Source organism: Hyla sarda, chromosome 4 (genome assembly GCF_029499605.1).
Source record: "Hyla sarda isolate aHylSar1 chromosome 4, aHylSar1.hap1, whole genome shotgun sequence".
NCBI classification, from domain to species: Eukaryota; Metazoa; Chordata; class Amphibia; order Anura; family Hylidae; genus Hyla; species Hyla sarda.
The window spans coordinates 113,784,047-113,804,127 of NC_079192.1; the positions used below are offsets into that span (position 1 = coordinate 113,784,047).

The 20,081-nt window shown below is 42.4% G+C and overlaps 1 protein-coding gene across 1 annotated transcript in view; it reads left to right on the plus strand.

The window, feature by feature from the left end:
• The window catches only part of AGBL1 (AGBL carboxypeptidase 1), a 791,487-nt gene that overhangs the window by 143,794 nt on the left and 627,612 nt on the right, over positions 1-20,081 (plus strand). Inside the window, exons 7-8 of the mRNA XM_056571891.1 lie at positions 5,692-5,900; positions 10,308-10,476. Coding sequence (XP_056427866.1) covers positions 5,692-5,900; positions 10,308-10,476 — 378 coding nt within the window. The remainder of the gene's footprint in view (positions 1-5,691; positions 5,901-10,307; positions 10,477-20,081) is intronic.

Below are 20,081 nucleotides of genomic sequence, written 5' to 3' on the forward strand. Positions count from 1 at the left end.
GCCTCACTATCTTTGTACCCCATATACCACACCATACCATCAATTTTTTCATTCCAACAGTCTTGGACGTATCTATCCAATGTGGGTTAGTGTCAGACCAATAGCGGTGGTTTTGTTTGTTAACTTCACCATTCACATAAAAGTTTGCCTCATCACTGAACAAAATTTTCTGCATAAACTGAGGGTCCTGTTCCAATTTTTGCTTTGCCCATTCTGCAGCATCTGAAACTACGGATACTGGAAGCCTGTCCTAGCATTCCTACTGCGGTGTTGCTATCAGTGTGTGAAGAGTGGGAGAAGAGGGTTGCGTTGACAATCCAACACAATGGGCAGCACATTGGGAGAGAAACTTATAAATAACTCATGAAAAATAAAGTTACGTTATAACCAAGCACATAATTGTTTTTCTTGTGAAATTCCCAATAAGTTTAATGTGTCACATGACCCTCTTCCTGTTGGAAAAACAAAAGTTGGATTCAAAATGGCTGACTTCAAAATGGCCGTCATGGTCATCACCCATCTTGAAAAGTTTCCCCCTCACATATACTAATGTGCCACAAACAGGAAGTTAATATCACCAACCATTCCCATTTTATTAAGGGGTATCCATACAAATGGCCCACCCTATATATATATATATATATATATATATATATATATATATATATACACATACAGTGGTCCCTCGACATACAATGGTAATCCGTTCCAAATGAACCATCGTTTGTTGAAACCATCGTATGTTGAGGGATCCGTGCAATGTAAAGTATAGGAGGTAATACTCACGTGTCCGGGCCGCTCCGGACCCATCACCGCTGTCCTGGATGTCACCCTCCATCGCTGTTGCCGCGTCCCCGGGGTGTCCCCGTCACTCCGGAACGTCTCTGCTGCCCGGGATCCTCGCTCTCCGTCGCCGCCATCACGTCGCTACGCACCTATTGGATGACGGGACGGTGTGCGCAACGACATGATGACGTTGAAGGAGAGCGCGGGCATAGCAGGGGACCCCAAAGAGGACGCGCCCGAGCCCCGAGGACATGTAAGTGATCATTGAGGCACACGGCGCACCGTAAACGGCTACCCGGCAGCACCTGAAGCAGTCTGCGCTGCCAGATAGCCGCTTATTTGATGGCCCAAACATACAAAAGCATCGTATGTTGATGCTGCCTTCAACATGCGATGGCCTCTGAGAGGCCATCGTATCTTGAAATGATCATATGTCGGGGCCATCGTAGGTCGGGGGGTCACTGTATATATATTGCATTGATTATTAAAGTAACTTTTTGTACAATTTAAGATTTTGTAATTACTCAAATTTTTGTATGTATACTGTATTTTGGGAGTTCATAGATATAGCAGTAGATTTATAAGGTAATTAAACAGATTTGTAGAAATTTACACTCTACCGCTTGTGTCTGGTTATACTAATCAATATTACAATCAACTATAACAATTGACAAGTAAGGGTAAAGTGGTACAGAAGTTTTTACCATATGAAAGCACAGCTCCCTGTATAACCCAAGTAGTGGTATGGGTATGTTGTTTCACCCATCATCTCTGCACTGCAGAACATACAAGTGACCACAGCTCTGATGGGACAAGGATATAGGTGACAGTTGTTGACATCTTCTCTGTTGTCCAATTCAGCTGGTACATACTGCCGTGACTTTTTCAGGCTTATTTTTCTGTCTGCAAAACTTAAAGCCCAGATGGCATTGGCTCCTCACTTTGTCACTTACTATATGAAAACAATAATTAATATAATACTATCACACACTGCACCCTCTGAATATAATACTATCGCACACTGTACCCTCTAAATATAATACTGACACACACTGCACCCTCTGAATATAATACTACCACACACTGCACCCCTAAATATAATTCTACCACACACTTATCCCTCTGAATATAATACTGTCACACACTGTATCCTCTGAATATAATTCTACCACACACTGCACCTTCCAAATATAATACCACCACACACTGTGCCCTCTGAATATACCACCACACATAGCACCCTCTGAATATAATACTGCCACACACTGTACACTTTGAATATAATACTACCACACATTGTAACCTCTGAATATACTACTACCACACTGTTCCCTCTGAATATAATATTACCACACACACTGTATCCTCTAAATATAATACTACCACACATTATGTCCTCTGTATATAATACTACCACACACTGGTCCTGCTGAATATCATATTGCCAGTCACTGCATACTCTGAATATAATACCGTCACACGCTGTACCCTCTGAATATTATACTACCACACACCACACCCTCTGACTATAATCCTGCCACACACTGTGCCCTCTGAATATAATACCACCAAACACTGCCCCTCTAAATATAATACCGTCACACACTGTGCCCCCTGAATATAATACTTCCACACACTGTACCCTATAAATATTATACAGTGACATATATAGCCCATAAAAATCCCCACATTATTCTGCCTCATCATGGCCACATTATAACCCCCATTACTGTGCCATATGTCTGCATCATCAACCCCAACCCTCACATTACTGACTGTGCATCATAACATATGTGGGGGTGATGAAGCAAGAGATGCTGAGGCACAATAATGGGGGTGATGATGCAGACATAATGAGGCACAATAATATGAGGGTTATGGGGGTTGAAAGGCTGATATAATTCATGTCAGCCTTTTAACCCCCACATTATTGTGCTTCATCATGTCTACATCATCACCCACATTATTGTGAGATATCACGACTAGCTGCAGACAACCCATCACGCTACATTGCAACCTGGGAAAAGTCTGAGACGACACTCATTTTGTATGCTGTTAAAAATAAACATTGGGCCAAAAATAACAGAAGAATAGCAAGACCCCCATGAATCAAAGGTACAGACACTATATGATGAATGACACTAACTTTACAGCCCCTGTAGCATAGTCAAAAAAAAAAATATAATAATAATTCTGGAATACCTCTTCAAACATGGCAGATTTGAGCTTTATTTTCCCAGTAGAGAAACAATTCTAAATCCTCAAAGTATATAGAATACTCACAACACTAGTGACTTACTGATGTACTCTTCAGTCACTTATTATGCACTTTTTGTTTGCTCACTACTATGTTTTTTACAAAACGGAATATAGTGCCATTGATTTATACAATTCAGTAAATTAAGTGCCAGGTAATGTTTCCCTTCTGGTGAGAGAAAATGTGTTTAGCTCTGTGTAGAATATATAGATCCAAGGCATCTTGCTCTTATATAACTGGAAAGTTGTCAAGTAATTCACTAAACTTTTTTAAAAGAAACTCCAAATCTTTTAGAGGAAGAAGTTATCTTACAAATGGGATTGGCACCTATAAGCAACTAACAAGCAGGCCTTTCTTTACTTCTTTAGCTGCAACGATCACATAACCATGTGCTCATCGGGTGAACATCCTCTGTACTGACAGCTTGTATGCCACCGTAAAGTAGTGTTTCAAGAACATCATACAGTTAAAAGCCTCTATGCTAGATAGCAAAACAGATGGCTCCCCGGACACAGAAGAGATTAGTAAAATAAAATCCACTCCAAACCTCGTCTCCTCTCATTACCATCTAAGTTTTCTCAGGATTTTACACTAAGTAACTATGTCAATACCAAAAAGTCTGCACAATGATATCCCATCTCACAAAACATCTTTTTTTTTTTAAATCAATTATAGGATTTCTAAACCCTTTGCTAATATATATTCTTGCGCTTTCTAACATGAAAATAACAAAATGACATCAAATTGTACACTTTTAAAAGTAACAGTTTCTTTAATAGGATGACATAATAATAATACATTAATAATAAATTAATCATAAAAATAATATTGTTATCATTATTATATAAGTGTTTACATCACATACAGTGAATGTCCCCTCCCTATGCTTTTCTATGTAAGGAAAGCATATTACAACTACAAGTCCATACTCTTATTAATCAAATACCGTATATACTCAAGTATAAGCCGAGTTTTTCAGCACAATTTTTCGTGCTGGAAACGCCCACCTCTGCTTATACTCGAGTGACCTCTCCGCCTATCAATCCCTTTCAGTGGTCTTCAACCTGCGGACCTCCAGATGTTTCCAAACTACAACTCCCAAGCATGCTGGGAGTTGTAGTTTTGAAACATCTGGAGGTCCGCATGTTGAAGATCACTGCGGCCTTCGTCATCATCCAGACCCCCTTTTAGTTTTCTACTCATCTCCCTTGGTGGGAAGGAAGGGTGCGCTGGTCCGGGCCATCTATGCTGCAGGGACCGTTAGGGTTAGTCGTTCCGGTCTGTCCATTTTCACCGGGAGGCCCTCTTCTCCGCTCCAGGCCCGGCCCCGGACTAGTGACGTTGCCTTGATGACAACGCACAGGGACGTCCGTGCGCAGCAGACGTACTTGGGCATGAACGTCCCTGTGCGTCGTCGTCAAGGCAATGTCACTAGTCCGGGGCCGGGCCCGGAGCAGAGAAGAGGGCCTACCAGTGAAAATGGACAGCCCGAATGACTAACCCTCCCCACCAGAGGGTCTTTGCAGCATAGATGGCCTGGACCAGCTCACCCTTCCTTCCCACCGAGGGGAGGTGAGTAGAACACTAAAAGGGGGGTCTGGATGATGACGAAGGCTGCAGTGGTCTTCAACCTGCGGACCTCCAGATGTTTCAAAACTACAACTCCCAGCATGCCTGGACAGCCGATGGCTGTCCGGGCATGCTGGGAGTTGTAGTTTTGCAACATCTGGAGGTCCGCAGGTTGAAGAGCGCTTTGACAGGCGGTGATGATGAAGGGGGGAATGATGACGGGGGTAATGATGACAGGGGTCTGGATGATGACAGGGGGGATGATGACGGGGTAATGATGACGGGGTGATGATGACGGGGTGATGATGACGGGGGTGAAAATGACAGGGTGATGATGACGGGGGTGTTAATGACGGGGGTCTGGAGGATGACAGGGGGGGGGGATGATGACATGGGGGGAGGATGTATTTGCTTATAGTCGAGTCAATAACTTTTCCTGGGTTTTTGGGGTGAAATTAGGAGCCTCGGCTTATATTCGGGTCAGCTTATACTCGAGTATATACAGTAGATATAGGGAAGAAAATACATGGAGGGAAGTGCACACGGGCTGTAGATATGGCGAAACACACCCAAAAGGTAGGGAATAATCACATGGTCTATGCACAAATGTACAGAAACAGCAGAGCACAAAGAGCAAACTATGTCTAGATAAGTCTAACTTCTTAACATACAGACCCCATGCCCATCATGTATTAAAGGACAAACCCACATAGCAAAAATCTGAATTTAGAAAAAGGTTGAAAACTGAATATTAGGGGGGAGTGAAGACTGCATTCTCAAGCTTCATCTCCATGTCCTCCGTGAGGCCAAATCGTAGCACATGCACTTTTGGGATGTCTTTTCCTACCTTGAACTAAATAATAATGTATGTTTTAGAGACTTTTTTGTGGATGCTTCTGCGACATTCAAAAAATGTTTTCCAATGACAGGGACCCAATGTTAAAAAAAAAACAATTATATTTAGACTTTCAAAACAACTAGTCACTGTAAAGTTCTAGAAAGTCTTTTTGAGGAGTTAATTCTGTATATAATACATTGAGTGCATTAAACTGATATTACTTTAAATCTATCTTTTCTAGAATCAAATGTCAGAAGAGCTGTGAACCGGGGATATGTTTGTTCCCTGTTGCAGTTTTACCAAGACTGGCACAGCAATGACTCCGCCAACCACTACATCCCCATTCGTAGAGGCCTACTGAGGTGTCTTAAACATATCACCAATGTTCGTTCTGGAACGGAAGCATTTCATCAAGCCAATGGGATGGAAATACTGTTCACTACAGCACAGGTTACTATAGATGAGGGTATACTGTGTGTTATGTTTAAGGCAATATAAGTTTGCACAATGCCCTTTTTAGTATTTGTAGCTATGTTTGACACTCAAAATCAGCTATATGCAATTTTTTTTACCCACTTAAACTACAGTTGCAGTTTTCTAAAACCACAGCTATCTATGTACGTCCATTCACTTCAGTTGCTTTCTCCATGGTGAAGTAATGCAGAAGCTCTGTCCTTCTTTAATATACCTTAACGTCATTCACAATTAGAATTTTCAGGTTCATAGGCTTTTATACATTATGTAACTTTATTATACAGTGAGAATACCAAAATAGAAATCCAACATATGATTTGTTATCACTATTCCTTGGATTTTGGAGTTTATTACTGTGTGGTAAAGTCCTGCAGAGCTTGCTATCTATTACAATATGTTACAATCTATTGTACTGTGGTGCAATATATTAAAGCTAAAACAGTTTGTTCCATGATAATTCTAACATATGTTACATTTTTGTTTGTGTTCCTGGTTAATGACTGGTTACAATGAGCGATTGTTTTAAATTCAACTGCCAACACAATATTTTTAAAGGATTTCTATTTAAGAATGTTCTCATGAAATGGACAAGGAAGGGTCAAAAATAAAAGGCAGCCATTAGTGCAGGCTGTATTGGGTCTTGTGGCCATGATATCGGGTGTCATAGGCGACATCAAATAGCCACTGTGCCTTGGCAATGATATTAAAGGGGTACTCCACTCACAGACATCTTATCCCCTATCCAAAGAACGCTGGACTTCTGCAGCCGGAGTCACATCGGAAACCCAGCCGTCTAAAAGTACTGTTTAAAATGTTGTTTGCGGCATGGGTGCTGTACGGAGATCGCAGGGGTCTCAGTGGTGGGACCCCCACAATCAGACATCTTATCCCCTACCCTTTGGATAGGGGATAAGATGTCTGTGGGTGGAGTACCCCTTTAAGATATATGGCATTAAAGGGATTATCCAGGAGTAGAAAAACAGAGTTGATTTCTTAAAAAAAAAAAAATGCACTCCATCTGTCCACAGTTTACATGTGGTAATGCAGCTCAGATTCATTGAAGTGATTGAAGTCTAGTTACAATACCACACACAACCTGAGGATAGGTGTGGTCCTGGTTTTTGAAGAAATCAGCTGTTTTTCTATCCCAGGTTTGCCATATGTTATACTTGGACCTGACAGTGACTCTTACCAAAAAATCCTCAAAATAGGCTAAACTGTTAGTCTGTTGTTTATTCCTACTATAGAATGGTAACCTAAACTTAGGGCTCAGCAGAGCCATATGGTCCCTAGCTACCTTCCCAGCCTGTGCTGCCATACAAACTTCATAAAAAACACATTAAAAGTTTAATAACTTTGTAAATACATAATCTTTTTCTTATGTGTACAGCCATCTGTACAGAGATTGTGGTTATAACATCATAATGATCTAGATTTGAATTCACAGTTCCGTCCATAATTAAATTCAACAGCGAACACATCCATTGCGGCACCCATTGCAGTTTCTAAAACATAGCAGAATAATTTGATTTGTTTTCAGTTATATCCCCTGATTATTTTCTGTAGTTGTTGTATAGTTTGACCTAGGTGTATTATGTCACAGAGACATCATATAAATGACCTGACTCTCCTGTTCCCTGTGGTGCAAAACTTTTAAGTTTCCCCCGTGTTCAGGCTACAAAAACTAAAAAAACAAATCTTAACTCACCTTCCTTTGTTCTCCCATTGCACTGGTATTGGCATCCTGTTCCTCCAGTGCTGCTCAGCTCCCTGCTTCTTATCCTAGGAAAATCACATTGCAGTTAGCATATCGCCAACCGCAGCAAAGTCCCGCCTCGGCCGGTGACAGGCTGAGCGCACTGTCATATCAGGAGCCGACATGAGCTCCTTACATGACAGTGCACTCAGCCTATCACCGGACGATGTGGGACGATGCTGTGACCGGTGATACGCTGACCACAGTGTGACGTTCCGAGCTTAAAAAGAAGGATACTGAGCAGCGCTGAAGCAACAGGACGCCGATACCGGTACAACAGGAGAAAGTTGGAAGGTGAGTTAAAGTTTTTTTTTTTTTGTTTTGTTTTTGCAGCCTGGGTACAGGGAAACTTTAAAGCTTTTTGCCTAAAAAAAAATTAAATCCCCCTTATTTTCCCATTTCACAAAAAAAAAAAAAACGTTGGCATTTGGTATCGCCACGTGTGTAAATGTCCAAACTATTTAAATATAATGTTTATGATCTCGCACGGTAAACGGCATAAATGTAAAAAAAATATTAAACACCAAAACTGTATCAGAAAATATATCAGAAAAAAAAGCAAAGAGCGATAAAATAGTCACATCAAAGCAAAAACGGTACAGATGAAAACTAAAGATCACGGTGCAAAAAATGAGCTCTCATATATCCCTGTAAACAGAAAAATAAAAAAGTTATATAGGTTTAAAAAGGACAACTTTATGATAAGGATTTTGTTAAAGTTTGCATTTTTTTTTTAAAGTAGTATAATAATAGAAAAACAATATAAATTGGGTATCATTTTAATTGCATTGACCTACAGAATAAAGATAATGTATAATTTTTTCCATTAAGTGCACTTCGTAAAAACCAAGCCCCCCCCCAAAAGTTGCAAAATAGCAGTTTTCTTATGAATTTACTCTCGCATACATCATTTTTTTTTTTCATGGTACATCTTATAGTAAAATAAATGAAGTCATTACAAAGTACAATTGGTCTTGCAAACAACAAGCTCTCATATGGGTTTGTAGGGGAAACAGTAAAAGAGTAATGGATTTTAAAAGAAGAGGAGGAGATAACAAAAAGGCAAAAATGAAAATTGGCCTGGTCCTTAACCCCTTAAGGACGGACCATTTTTTACCTTAATGGCCGGGCTCTTTTTTATTTTATTTTATTTGACTGGGTCTCTGTAAATGGTAATTACTTTAGAACACTTTTTCTGAGTGGAGCGATTCTGAGATTGTTTTTTTCATGACATGTTGTACTTTATATTATTGGTGCATTTTTGTTGACACATGCAGCATTTTTTGTGAAAAACTCCAAAATATTGTGAAAAACTGGAAAATTTCGGGTGTTTTTTTTTTATGGTGTACACTGTGCAGTAAAAGTGATGTTATATTTATTCTGTGGGTCAGTACGATTGTAGATACCCATTTATTTTCCAACAGATGTAACTTTTTTATTTTTCGTAAAATGCCATGGACTGAGGGCTTATTTTTTTTGCGGTATGAACTGTACTTTTTATTGGTTTCATTTTTGCGATACGTGCTACCTTTTGATCTTTTTTATTCCGCTATTTTTACCAAAATTGGGAAATTTAACGTTTTTTATTTTTTTTTACGGCGTTCATCATGCGGAATAATTTACATCATAGTTCTATAGTACATGTCATTACAGATGTGTCAATACCTAACATGTATATGATTTGTGTTTTTGATCTTTTTTTGATGACAATACTGGGTTTTATTGGGAAAGGGGCATTTTTACACTTCATACATGTATTGAGCAACCTTTTATTATTTTATTTTTCACTTTTTACAGGTTATACTGTGCTGCAATACATTTGTACTGCAGCACAGTATAACCTGATCTGCTGCAGATACTACAACCAGTGCGGTCCAGCCTGTGGCTGGATCTCACAGGCTTCCATAGAAGGCAGACAGGAGGTCCTTATCTGACCTTCTGCTGCCATAGCAACCAACGGCGACCCGCGATGGTATCGTGGTGGCGGCGCTGCCGTAGGTGAACGGGAGAGCGCACTCCTCCTGTCAACACCATAGATCTCCTGCCTGGCACCCCGGCATTCTTAACATTCTGTGCTAGGCTTGGGAGTTCCGTGGTATTCATGCCCCCCTCCATTCATGTCTAAGGGAGAGATGGAGATACAGCATTCACGTATCTCTGGATCTCCGATAGAGATATATGGAGGGGGTGTGTCAGCCACAGCCGAATACTGTGGTCACCAGTAATCCAGCATAGATCAGGGTGCTTGGCAGCAGATTGTGTGTGTGTGTGTGTGTGTGTGTGTGGGGGGGGGGGGGGGGGGGGGTCCTGTGGGTAAGGGATAAGATGTCTTTAACAATTGTTGGTTGCTTAATTTGAGATTTCAGGTAATTATGGAGTTCAGAGTATACCCCAATTCACCAAATCATGGATTACCTGTCAAATAAAGGAGGTTTTTAACATTATAAATGCCATGGACTGTGCTAATGCTCATTTAGCTATATTGTAACACATAGTCAACCAACAATGTGTATAAATAGCCAAAGGTTTGAAATAGCTATTATCAATGCTGGGGGTGGTAGCTATGGTCATCTTTGGTACTGCTGGTACATTTAAATTTTTTTTCTTTCTATGTTCTTTATCAATAGGAATGTCTGCATTGCAGAAGCTTGGACCCATTAGTCAGTGCTGCAGTCCAGGTTTTGAGAAAGTGCTGTCCAAGATGTAGTCTTCCACTAACTTCTATATCTAGCTCCTACGCATATCTTATCCCTGGAACAAATACACCAATGGCAACACAAATTTGCTCCCAAGAAGGTTTGTGAAGAATTGTCTAACAATATGAAGACTTATTGCTGTCCCCCAATTTTCTTAGTGTCCTATTTGCCAGTGAAAATATGATACATAAACCTGTTACTTCATTGGAGTCAGGGTTAAAGGGATCCCCTCACACTGAAAGTCCAATCCTTTCTGTAATCATCATGTTATAGAGTTGCATGAGCTGTGCAGTTTGATATGTAGTTTTGTAGGAAAAGATTTGTCATTTATTGATGTCAATTCCTGCCTTTTCTGTGCATAGAAATCCAGAGGGTGGTCCTAAAGAAAACCGACAAATATCTTTATATGTTAAGGACTACCTACTGGACTCCTATGCTCAGAAAAAGCAGAAATATACATTAATAAATTAAAAGTTGTGCTGGACCTTTTCCAAACTATGTAACTGTGTACAGTACTCACCCTACTCTTTTACATGCTACTTGCAACACAGATTGTATTTCCAATGTGACAGGTCCCCTTTAAATGATCTAAGGCATTAAACAAGATATGTTGGAGATTCATTATTTTTTTGGAAAGCAAACTATGTCCCTTTAAAGACAAACTTTAAAGCAAAATCAATAATTGTTCTTACATTAGATCTTAATCTTAACCCTAACAATTAATAAAAGAGAGCAGAAATATCAAAAACATTTTAATTTCTTAATTCCACCAGCAGTAAAATAATTGTAGATAACCCCATTTGCCCTATGAAAGGTTGTTCGAGACAAACTCTGCCCATTTAAAAAAATTCAAATAAAATACAAATGTTTTATGGAGCGACCTTTCTGCTTTTAAAAATGTTTATTTGAACTAGTAACAGCTCTTCACCTAAATCTAGAAACATTTTTGTAATTTCATTCTCCTTAAATAATTGATATGGTACTGTGATTTCAGGTGAGTTTCAGGATAAGCTGCCATGTATGTATACATGAGAAGCAGCACTATTTCTGCCCATTATATAACTTGTATATGGCATTTTAAGCAAATTTCTGCTCTTCAGGCTTCATCTCTAATTTGCAGTTTTCCCAGAGCTGATAGGCGGAGCTCCCCTCTCCCCTCCATAGATTTGTGTTGCTTGTCTTGTATACACAGGAGCAGCAGGACAGGGGGAGAACAGGAGAAAAAAGAATTTTTTTTTATATTATATATATATATATATATATATATATATATATATATATATATATATATATCTATTACAAAGTTTCTCAAATTTGCTTGCACTATTGATATATGCAAAGTTTATTCAAATGACAGTGTATATTTAAAGTGATTCTGTAATTTGTAAAACTTTTCGCATGTCATGTAGACATGTCAAAGGCTTTGATCAGTCCAGTCACAGTTCTAACAACCCCACCAATCTCTAAATATAGCCAGTTGAAGCACATGGCAGTGCGCTTCACTGCCTGGCTTAGCACTGTTCCGGCTCAATTATAGTCCATAGAACATGTCCCCAGCAGTGAGTCAGAGTGAGGGCTGAGTAAAGCACAATGACAGACATTTATCAAGCAATTTAGTTACATTTTTTTTTACTAAAAATGTTGCACAAATGCCGCACCTGCGACTACGCAATTTTTCCTGCGACATTTTGAATGGAAAGCGAGAAAAGCAAGTTTTTCAAAACTTAACTACGTAGTAATAATTTTAAAATGGACTACGAGTAGTCTGGTATTTATAAACTGCGACAGTCGCAACTGCGCAAAGAAAAGTCGCAACAAGGTTAAAAATTGACTAAATTTACTCCAGCTCAAACATGGAGCAGAAAAAGCTACTACCAAAGTAAAAAAGAAAAAATTGCTTACGTGAAAGAAAATTATCAACAGGCTGAAACCAGTTGATAAATAAGTCACACATAAGCAAAAAAAAAGTTAAGAAAAAAGTACTTAAAAAGGAATGCATAAGCAAACATTGATAAATGTCCCTCAATGTCACCAGCTTCTCATGGCTATATCTAGAGAACATTAGTGGTCTTAGCACTAAAACCCTGACTAATCAAAACTCTTGATATATCTGAATCATGTGTCAAAAGTTTTTACAAATGACAGTAATGCTTTAAAGAAGTACTCCAGGAGTACTCCATGCAGCTCTATGGGAGAGCCAAAGATTCCAGAGTACAGCTCTCCGGCTCTCTCTTAGGCTGGGTTCACACCACGATTTCTTAAATACGGTTCCCGTATACGGTTTGGAGGAGGGGGGCGGGGCTTAATTGCGGCGCCCGCACTCAGCCGTATTCGGGAACCGTATTTAATACAAGTCTATGAGTCGACCGGTCGGCTTCATTTTCGGCCGTATGCGGTTTCCCGACCGCAGACAAAAACGTAGTCGACCACGTACGGCCGAAAACGAAGCCGGCCGGAGGCTGCGGTTCACTCCGGTCGGCTCATAGACTTGCATTAAATACGGTTCCCGAATACGGCTGAGTGCGGGCGCCGCAATTAAGCCCCGCCCCCTCCTCCAAACCGTATACGGGAACCGTATTTAAGAAATCGTGGTGTGAACCCAGCCTTAGAGATGCATTGAGGGGACATGTCGACCATAGCTTCATGTAGTGGTTGACATGCTCCATATAGAAGGAGAGCTGGGGCACCATGCGGGATATCAGGATATCCCAGTGGTCGGACCCCCCCCCCCACCCCCCCCCACACACACACACAATCTGACACTTATTCCTATCCTTTATCTCCTGGATTTGGTAATTTCACAACAGGAATTGTATGCTTCAGTTCTGCAACAACATTTCTATGGCATTGAAATCTGTATCAGTCAATATATGTATTTTCTTTTGAAAAAGTCTTCTTTTATGCACATATAACATTTTATACATTTAGAAACTTATGTTATGCAGGTAGATTAGTTTAATTTAGACTAAGCTGGTAATCCTAGATTTTCATATACTTTATCCAACATTTACATTTAGCTTAAGATTATGCAAAAAGCTTTCATTGGTGGGATCTTTATATCTTTTTTTTGAAAGACCTTAACTAGGGATGAGCGAATTGAATCTGACAAATCCGAATTCGTTATAAACTTTAGGAAAAATTTGATTCACAACGAATGTGAATATTTCCGTGATTCGATCATGCTAATCACTTCATTAAATTCCATTTAGTGCGGTCCAGGCTCCAGGGCAAATGGTGGATCCATGTGTGAGGACATGGAGGAAGGAATCCTTGGAAGGTGGGAACAAGGGAAGGCAGGATGACCCTGAATCACATGCAGCATGCAGCCTATCAGCAGCCAGCCACCCCTGTGATGTCACAGCCCTATATAATCGGCAGCCATCTTGCGGCCAGTCACTTCAGCCTTTTATTGAAGAGAAATAGAGAGGGACAGACAGCGCTGTGTGTAGCACAGAAAAGCATTTTTCCAGCAGTGATTCATCTCCCAGTCAAATCAGCGTTCTGTTTCACAGAGAGGGACAGAGAGCAGTGTGTGTTGCACAGAAAAGCATCTTTACAGCAGCGATTCACCTCCCAGTCACTACAGCGTTCTATTAAAGAGAGGGACAGAGAGCAGTGTGTATCACAGTGTGTTGCACAGAACAGCAGCGATTCACCTGAGAGAGAAAGTTAAATTTTGGGTGTAGTACACATCAACTGTGTGCTGTAGCACTGGTGTGTACTGCTGGTGTTGTACACAAATACTGTTTTAAGCATACTGGAGTGTATTGTCCTCCCCTCATAGGTGCATACCACATATGTACATCTAAGGGCCTGGATACTGTGAAAGGTCAGACAAAAGTACACACCTGCTGGTGTTGTACACAAATACTGTTTTAAGCATACTGGAGCGCATTGTCCTCCCCTCATAAGTGCATACCACATATGTACATCTAAGTGGTGTACTATTTTGTTCCTGTTAAAGTCTTAAGGACCTAGATACTGTAAAAGTCCAGCCAAAAGTACACACCAGCTGGTGTTGTACACAAATACTGTTTTAAGCATAGTGGAGCGCATTGTACTCCCCTCATATACGCATGTCAGGCAGAGAAGTTCCAGGACGTACACAGAGAAGTGGCAGAGGCCTAAATTAATCAGGCAGAGGTCACAGCAGACAAGAGGAAAGTGGCAGCAGGAGTCGCAGCTAGAGGCCTGAGCTCCCGGTATCAACTAGCGGTCGTGTCTCGACCAGCAACCCATCTGCCATCATCGATTGGTTAACACGGTCATCTACTTCATCACAAGTGACATCTGACACTCAACAGTTGGTGGGTTCCTCAGACACAACCCTCAGTTGGCATGGCCCGGGAGCAGTCTCTGTCCTCCAATTGCCTCTGTCCTATGCTGTTCCCTCCCCCACAGAATTATCTTATGCTGTGGGTTCAGCTCCACTTTTTAGTGAGGACGATCTAGAGGATAGTCAGCAGCTACTGCCCAGCCAAGAAGTGGAGGAGACATCCGCCATTTCCTCTGCTAGGCGGACAAGTAATGATGAGGAGAGTGGCGTGGGAGGTGGTGTTGCAAGCGTTCAGGCTCCTGAAGCAGACACTGTTGAAGAACCTGAGGAGGACATCAGAGACGTTCAGACACAACTTGATGATGATGATGATGCCGATCGCACTTGGGAGCCGGGTGCAGAAGGGGCTTCATCATCATCAGGAGAAGAGAGTTGCAGGTTTCCCATAAGGGAGCAGCTGAGCCAGCAAGGTGGTAGTATGGTTAGCAATCAGCATGGTGGCAGAAGTGGAAAGTCTGGAGCCAAACATGCCTGGGGTAGACCACATGCTTTGCTTTCTGGGAGGTAGATGAACAGGGGTTCCTGGAGACGGTGGCAGTCAATCATTGTGGACTGTTGGTGGAAAAATCAGCTACTCGGCAGCCACTTGGCCACATGTATGATTTGTTGGCAGAAGTTGAAGCGTGGCCAGGGTCCCAATGATGGCACCAGGGCCCTGCATCAACATATGCAGCATCACCATAAAGCGGCCTGGGAGAACCGTGGCTCCGATGTGGTGGTCCAGCCTGCTGCATCACCTAGTGGCACACCGCTACCTCTTTCCGCCAGCCAAGGCTTCACCACCTCAGCCGCAGGGAGCTGTGTGTCAAACCCATCTTCTGTCGCTACAGATGCTCCTGCTCCTCCTACTTTGAGTCAGTCATTCTGCCATTAATCCATCGGCGAAGCCATGTCCAAGAAACATCAGTATGTGCCCACTCATCCAATGGTGCAGAAGCTGAGTGTGCTGCTGTCCAAGTTGCTGGTGCTGGAGTCCCACCCTTTTCAATTGGTGATCTGTGCACCTTTCAGAGAACTGATGGCTTGTGCTGAGCTGAGGTGGAGAGTCCAAAGCTGTAATTTCTTTGCAAAAAAGGCAGTACCAGCCCTGCACAATTTTGTGGAATGGAAGGTGGGCCAGCCCTTGAGCCTGTCGGTGTGTACCAAAGTGCATGGCAGTGCCAACGTGTGGAGATGTAACTATGCTCAGGGACAAAACATGTCCTTTACAGCCCACTGGGGGAATGTGATTCCTGCACAGCCACAATAGCATTTTGGACAGGTCACACCATTTTCTCCTCCACGCTTTCAGGCTGTTGGTCTTGTGACAGTGTGCGACTCCACCTCCTCATCCTCCACTGCATGGACAAGTCTCAGTGCCCCTTCAGCATACCATGTGTACAGGGCTCGGCGGTGTCACACTGTTCTTCACATGGTTTGCTTTGGCAAACGGAGTCACACAGGGGAGGAACTGCTAAAAGTAATTCATGAAGAAATCAAATCATGGCTTACTCCACGAAAACTGGAAATGAGAACCATGGTGACTGACAAAGGGAAGACCATCTTTCCTGCGCTGCGACAAGGAAGCCTGAGCCATGCACCTTACATGGCACACATGCTCAATCTGGTTGTTAAGCGGTTCCTTAAGTGTTCCCCCCATCTGCAAGACATCCTAACAATGAGAAGGAAACTTGGCATGCACTTCAGCTACTCATACACCACAAAGCACAGACTCCTTGAGCTGAAGCGTCAAAATGACATCCCCGTACATAGTCTGATTTGCAACATTTCCACATGTAGGTATCCCACCCTCCATATATTGGATCGACTATATGAACGGAGAAAAACCATCACCAATTTCTTGATGATCCAGGTGGATAGGGGGAAACCTCTGTGTAACTTCAATGTCAACCAGTGGCAGCTCAGTGCCAGATCGCCAGGATTACAAGATGAACAAAATCATTCCACTGCTTCATCTACTACAAGATGTGTTGGAAACAATGGCTGGTCAGGGCACTGGAGACATGGCACCTACATCTCACGGCCACATGAGCCCTGTGGGGGCTGAACTCTAGGAGGAGGAGGAGGGGAGGGGTACATTGGAGAACAGTTTAGGTTTCCCAAGATGGGCAGTTTTTCTAGTCATCTGACAGGAGAGGAGGAGCAGGAGCAGCTAGAGGAGATAGAGGGTTATGAGGAAGGCGAGACAGAGGACACAGACACACCGTTGCAGTATGCAGTGGAGATGGAGGCAGGAAGTTCCTCTGAGTCACTTGCACAAATGGCACGATGCATGCTCACTTGCTTGCGTATTGACCGCCGAATTGTCCCCATTCGGAAGCGGGATGACTTCTGGCTCCCCACCTTTTTGGACCCTCGCTACCGGCATAAAATGGGGGGCTTTTTACACCCACTGAGAGGGAGGACAAACTGACCTACTACAGAGACATCCTACATAGCCAGTTGGCCGATGCCTATATGCGACATGGTCCATCCTCTCGCAGGTCTGACTCGGGCAGGCCATCTGCTCTCCCCTTTCACTGCCATGGCTGCTGGGGTGGGGTGGCAGGAGCAGTACCAGCTCCATCAGCAGCAGCCTGAGTCTACAGTCGCTGACGAGTAGCTTTCTTCACACGCATAGTGAAGCAACTCATCAGCAGCAGGTAGACCTGGAGCAGGACCTGAACCAGCAGGTGGTGGCATACCTTGACCTGACCACGCCAACACACCTTGAAGATCCGCTAAATTTCTGGGCAGCCTATCTTGATTTTTGGCCGCAACTAGCAGAGTTTTCCCTGGAAAAACTGTCCTGCCCGACCAGTAGTGTGCCATCAGAGCGGGTGTTTACTGCAGGGGGGGCCATAGTAATCCCAAGGAGAACTCGTCTGTACATGAAAAATGTGGAGAGACTGACCTTTGTGAAGATGAATCAGCCAGGATTTCCAACCAACCTGATGCATGAGAGTAGATTGATCATGGTGCCACACCAACACTTCACAAATATGGATAGTGCAAACCATATTTTAGGTTGTAAGATCTGCGCTCCATCCAGACATGCTGGCTGTGAGTGCTCTCTTGTCATGTCTCTGCTGCTGGCAGGGCTGGGATTCGCATTGCAGGACGCACCCGCATGTGAATCCCTTAATTCGCCTCCCTGGTCTTTCTGTTCCCGCAGCCCCAGCATGTGTGCCCCAACCTTGTAGGGTGCGTGCGCCGGAGCTCGTTCATTTAAAGGGCCAGTACTTCCCTAATTAGTGTATTCACCTGTGCTCTTGTTATAAGTTCTTGCTCCTTCCTTGTATCCCAGCGGATCTTTGTTGCCTTTGTGCCCTAGAGAAAGCTACTGCGTTCCTGATATCTGTGTACCAGATCCTTGTTCTGTTACCTGACCCTGCACCTGTGCCACCTGCCCTGACCTACTGCTACCATGACCACATCTTGCCAGTTTCCTTTTGTGCCACGCCCCATCCCAGCAAACTGTGTGGATGAGTTGTGCCAGGGGTAGCGACCTGGGTGCCGTCTGCCGTAGTAAGACCATCCCGCTTTGTGGCAGGCTCTGGTGAAAACCACCTTAGACTCCGCTCCCTGGCACGGCTCACATAATCATGCACACAGGCCCAGAGGATTCACCACCTGCCGTGACACTTACAATGGTTATGCTGCCCAGTTACAGACATTCCTCTGCATCAGACCACAAGTAAGTATTGAGGATATGCATTAGCTAAACTCCAGACTGTGTCATTCAGCCACTATTTGGTCTCCTCATGCTGCCGCCAACTCCAGGCTGTGTGATTCAGCCACTATGCGGACATTCATAAAAAACTTGCTTGTGTATGTATTTTTTTAGTCATTTTATATTGCTTAATGTTTTGCTTACGTGCAACAAATTGATAACAAGTCACACAGCCTTTTTAAATTTGTCTCACGTAAGCAAATCAGCTTTTCTCCTCCATACTATTTTTCATTTTGAGATTTTGCTCATGTAAGCAAAATCTGTAAGCCAGGGTTGAGCTGGAGTAAATATATGGCATTTTTTTTGATGGTGTGTTACTTTTTTGCAACAGTCGCATGTTATAAATCTCTGACTACTGCAATTCCATTTTCAAAACTTGCTTACATAAGCCAAACTGAAAAAACTTGCTCTTCTCACTCTGCAGGCATAAAGTCGCACAAAAAACAATGTATTCACACAGGAGACATTTGAGAGACAATTATAAGCAAGAAAAAGGGAGTAAATCCTTTTATAAAAGGCCACTATATGGTCTCCTCATACTGATGCTACCTGCAGGCTCTGTCATTGTGCTGCTCTGCGACAGTGATTCTAATAGCGGCTGTGTCATTCAGACACTAAATGTTCTCATACTGCCGCAAACTCCAGGCTGTTTCATTCAGCCACTATATGCTGCCGCCAACTCCAGACTGTGTCATTCAGCCACTATTTGGTCTCTTCATGCTTCCGCCAACTCCAGGCTGTGTGATTCAGCCACTATATGTTCACCTAATGCTGCCGCCACCTCCATGCTATGTCATTCAGCAACTATATGGTCTCCTCATGCTTCCGACACCTCCAGGCTGTGTAATTCAACCACTAAATGTTCTCCTTATACTGCCGCAAACTCCAGGGTGGGTCATTCAGCCACTATATACTGCTGCCAACTCCAGGCTGTTTCATTCAGAAAGCAATTCTTTCTTTGTCTCATATGTTAATTTCTCATGACATTTTTTTCTCATTTTCATTCATGTTCATGTAATTCTTTGGTCTGATGAAAGTCCAGTGTGGACCGAAACGTCATTAAAAAAATCTTTGTTTGGGATTTCAAATAAAGCTACCTTGATTCAATTAAAAAGTGGTGTGTGAAGTTTTATCTACATAATAACTCCTCATACTGATGCCATCTCCAGGCTCTGTCATTGTGCGGCTCTGCGGCAGTGATTCTAATAGCGACGCCTCTGATCTGCATGTTATACTGAATAACAGTATTGTTTCACAAACCCAGCACAGACCCTATGCGTGTTACAGTAAGGCAAAGTGTTCTACACCCCTATTGAGGCTCTCTGAAGGCCAGAAATAGCCGTTTTTAGTAGCGATTCACTGCAAATACATTCGGACCAAAACAATTTTTTTAGGAAAATTGGTCATATTAGCCGAATTGAATTTGTCAAAAATTTGCTCATCTCTAACCTTAACTCAAGCAGTGAACTAAATTGTTATGTGAATAAAGAAAGTCCCAAATTTCTAGCTTTTGTATTATCTATAAATACATTGTACAATGGTCAGATTATGGTCCTCATTTTCTAAGCTTAAACTAACTAGTTTTTGTCGGGTTGTTTGGCACATAGTGTCTGTGACATTTCTGCTCCAGTGTGCGCCAGTGTGTGCCAGGAAGATC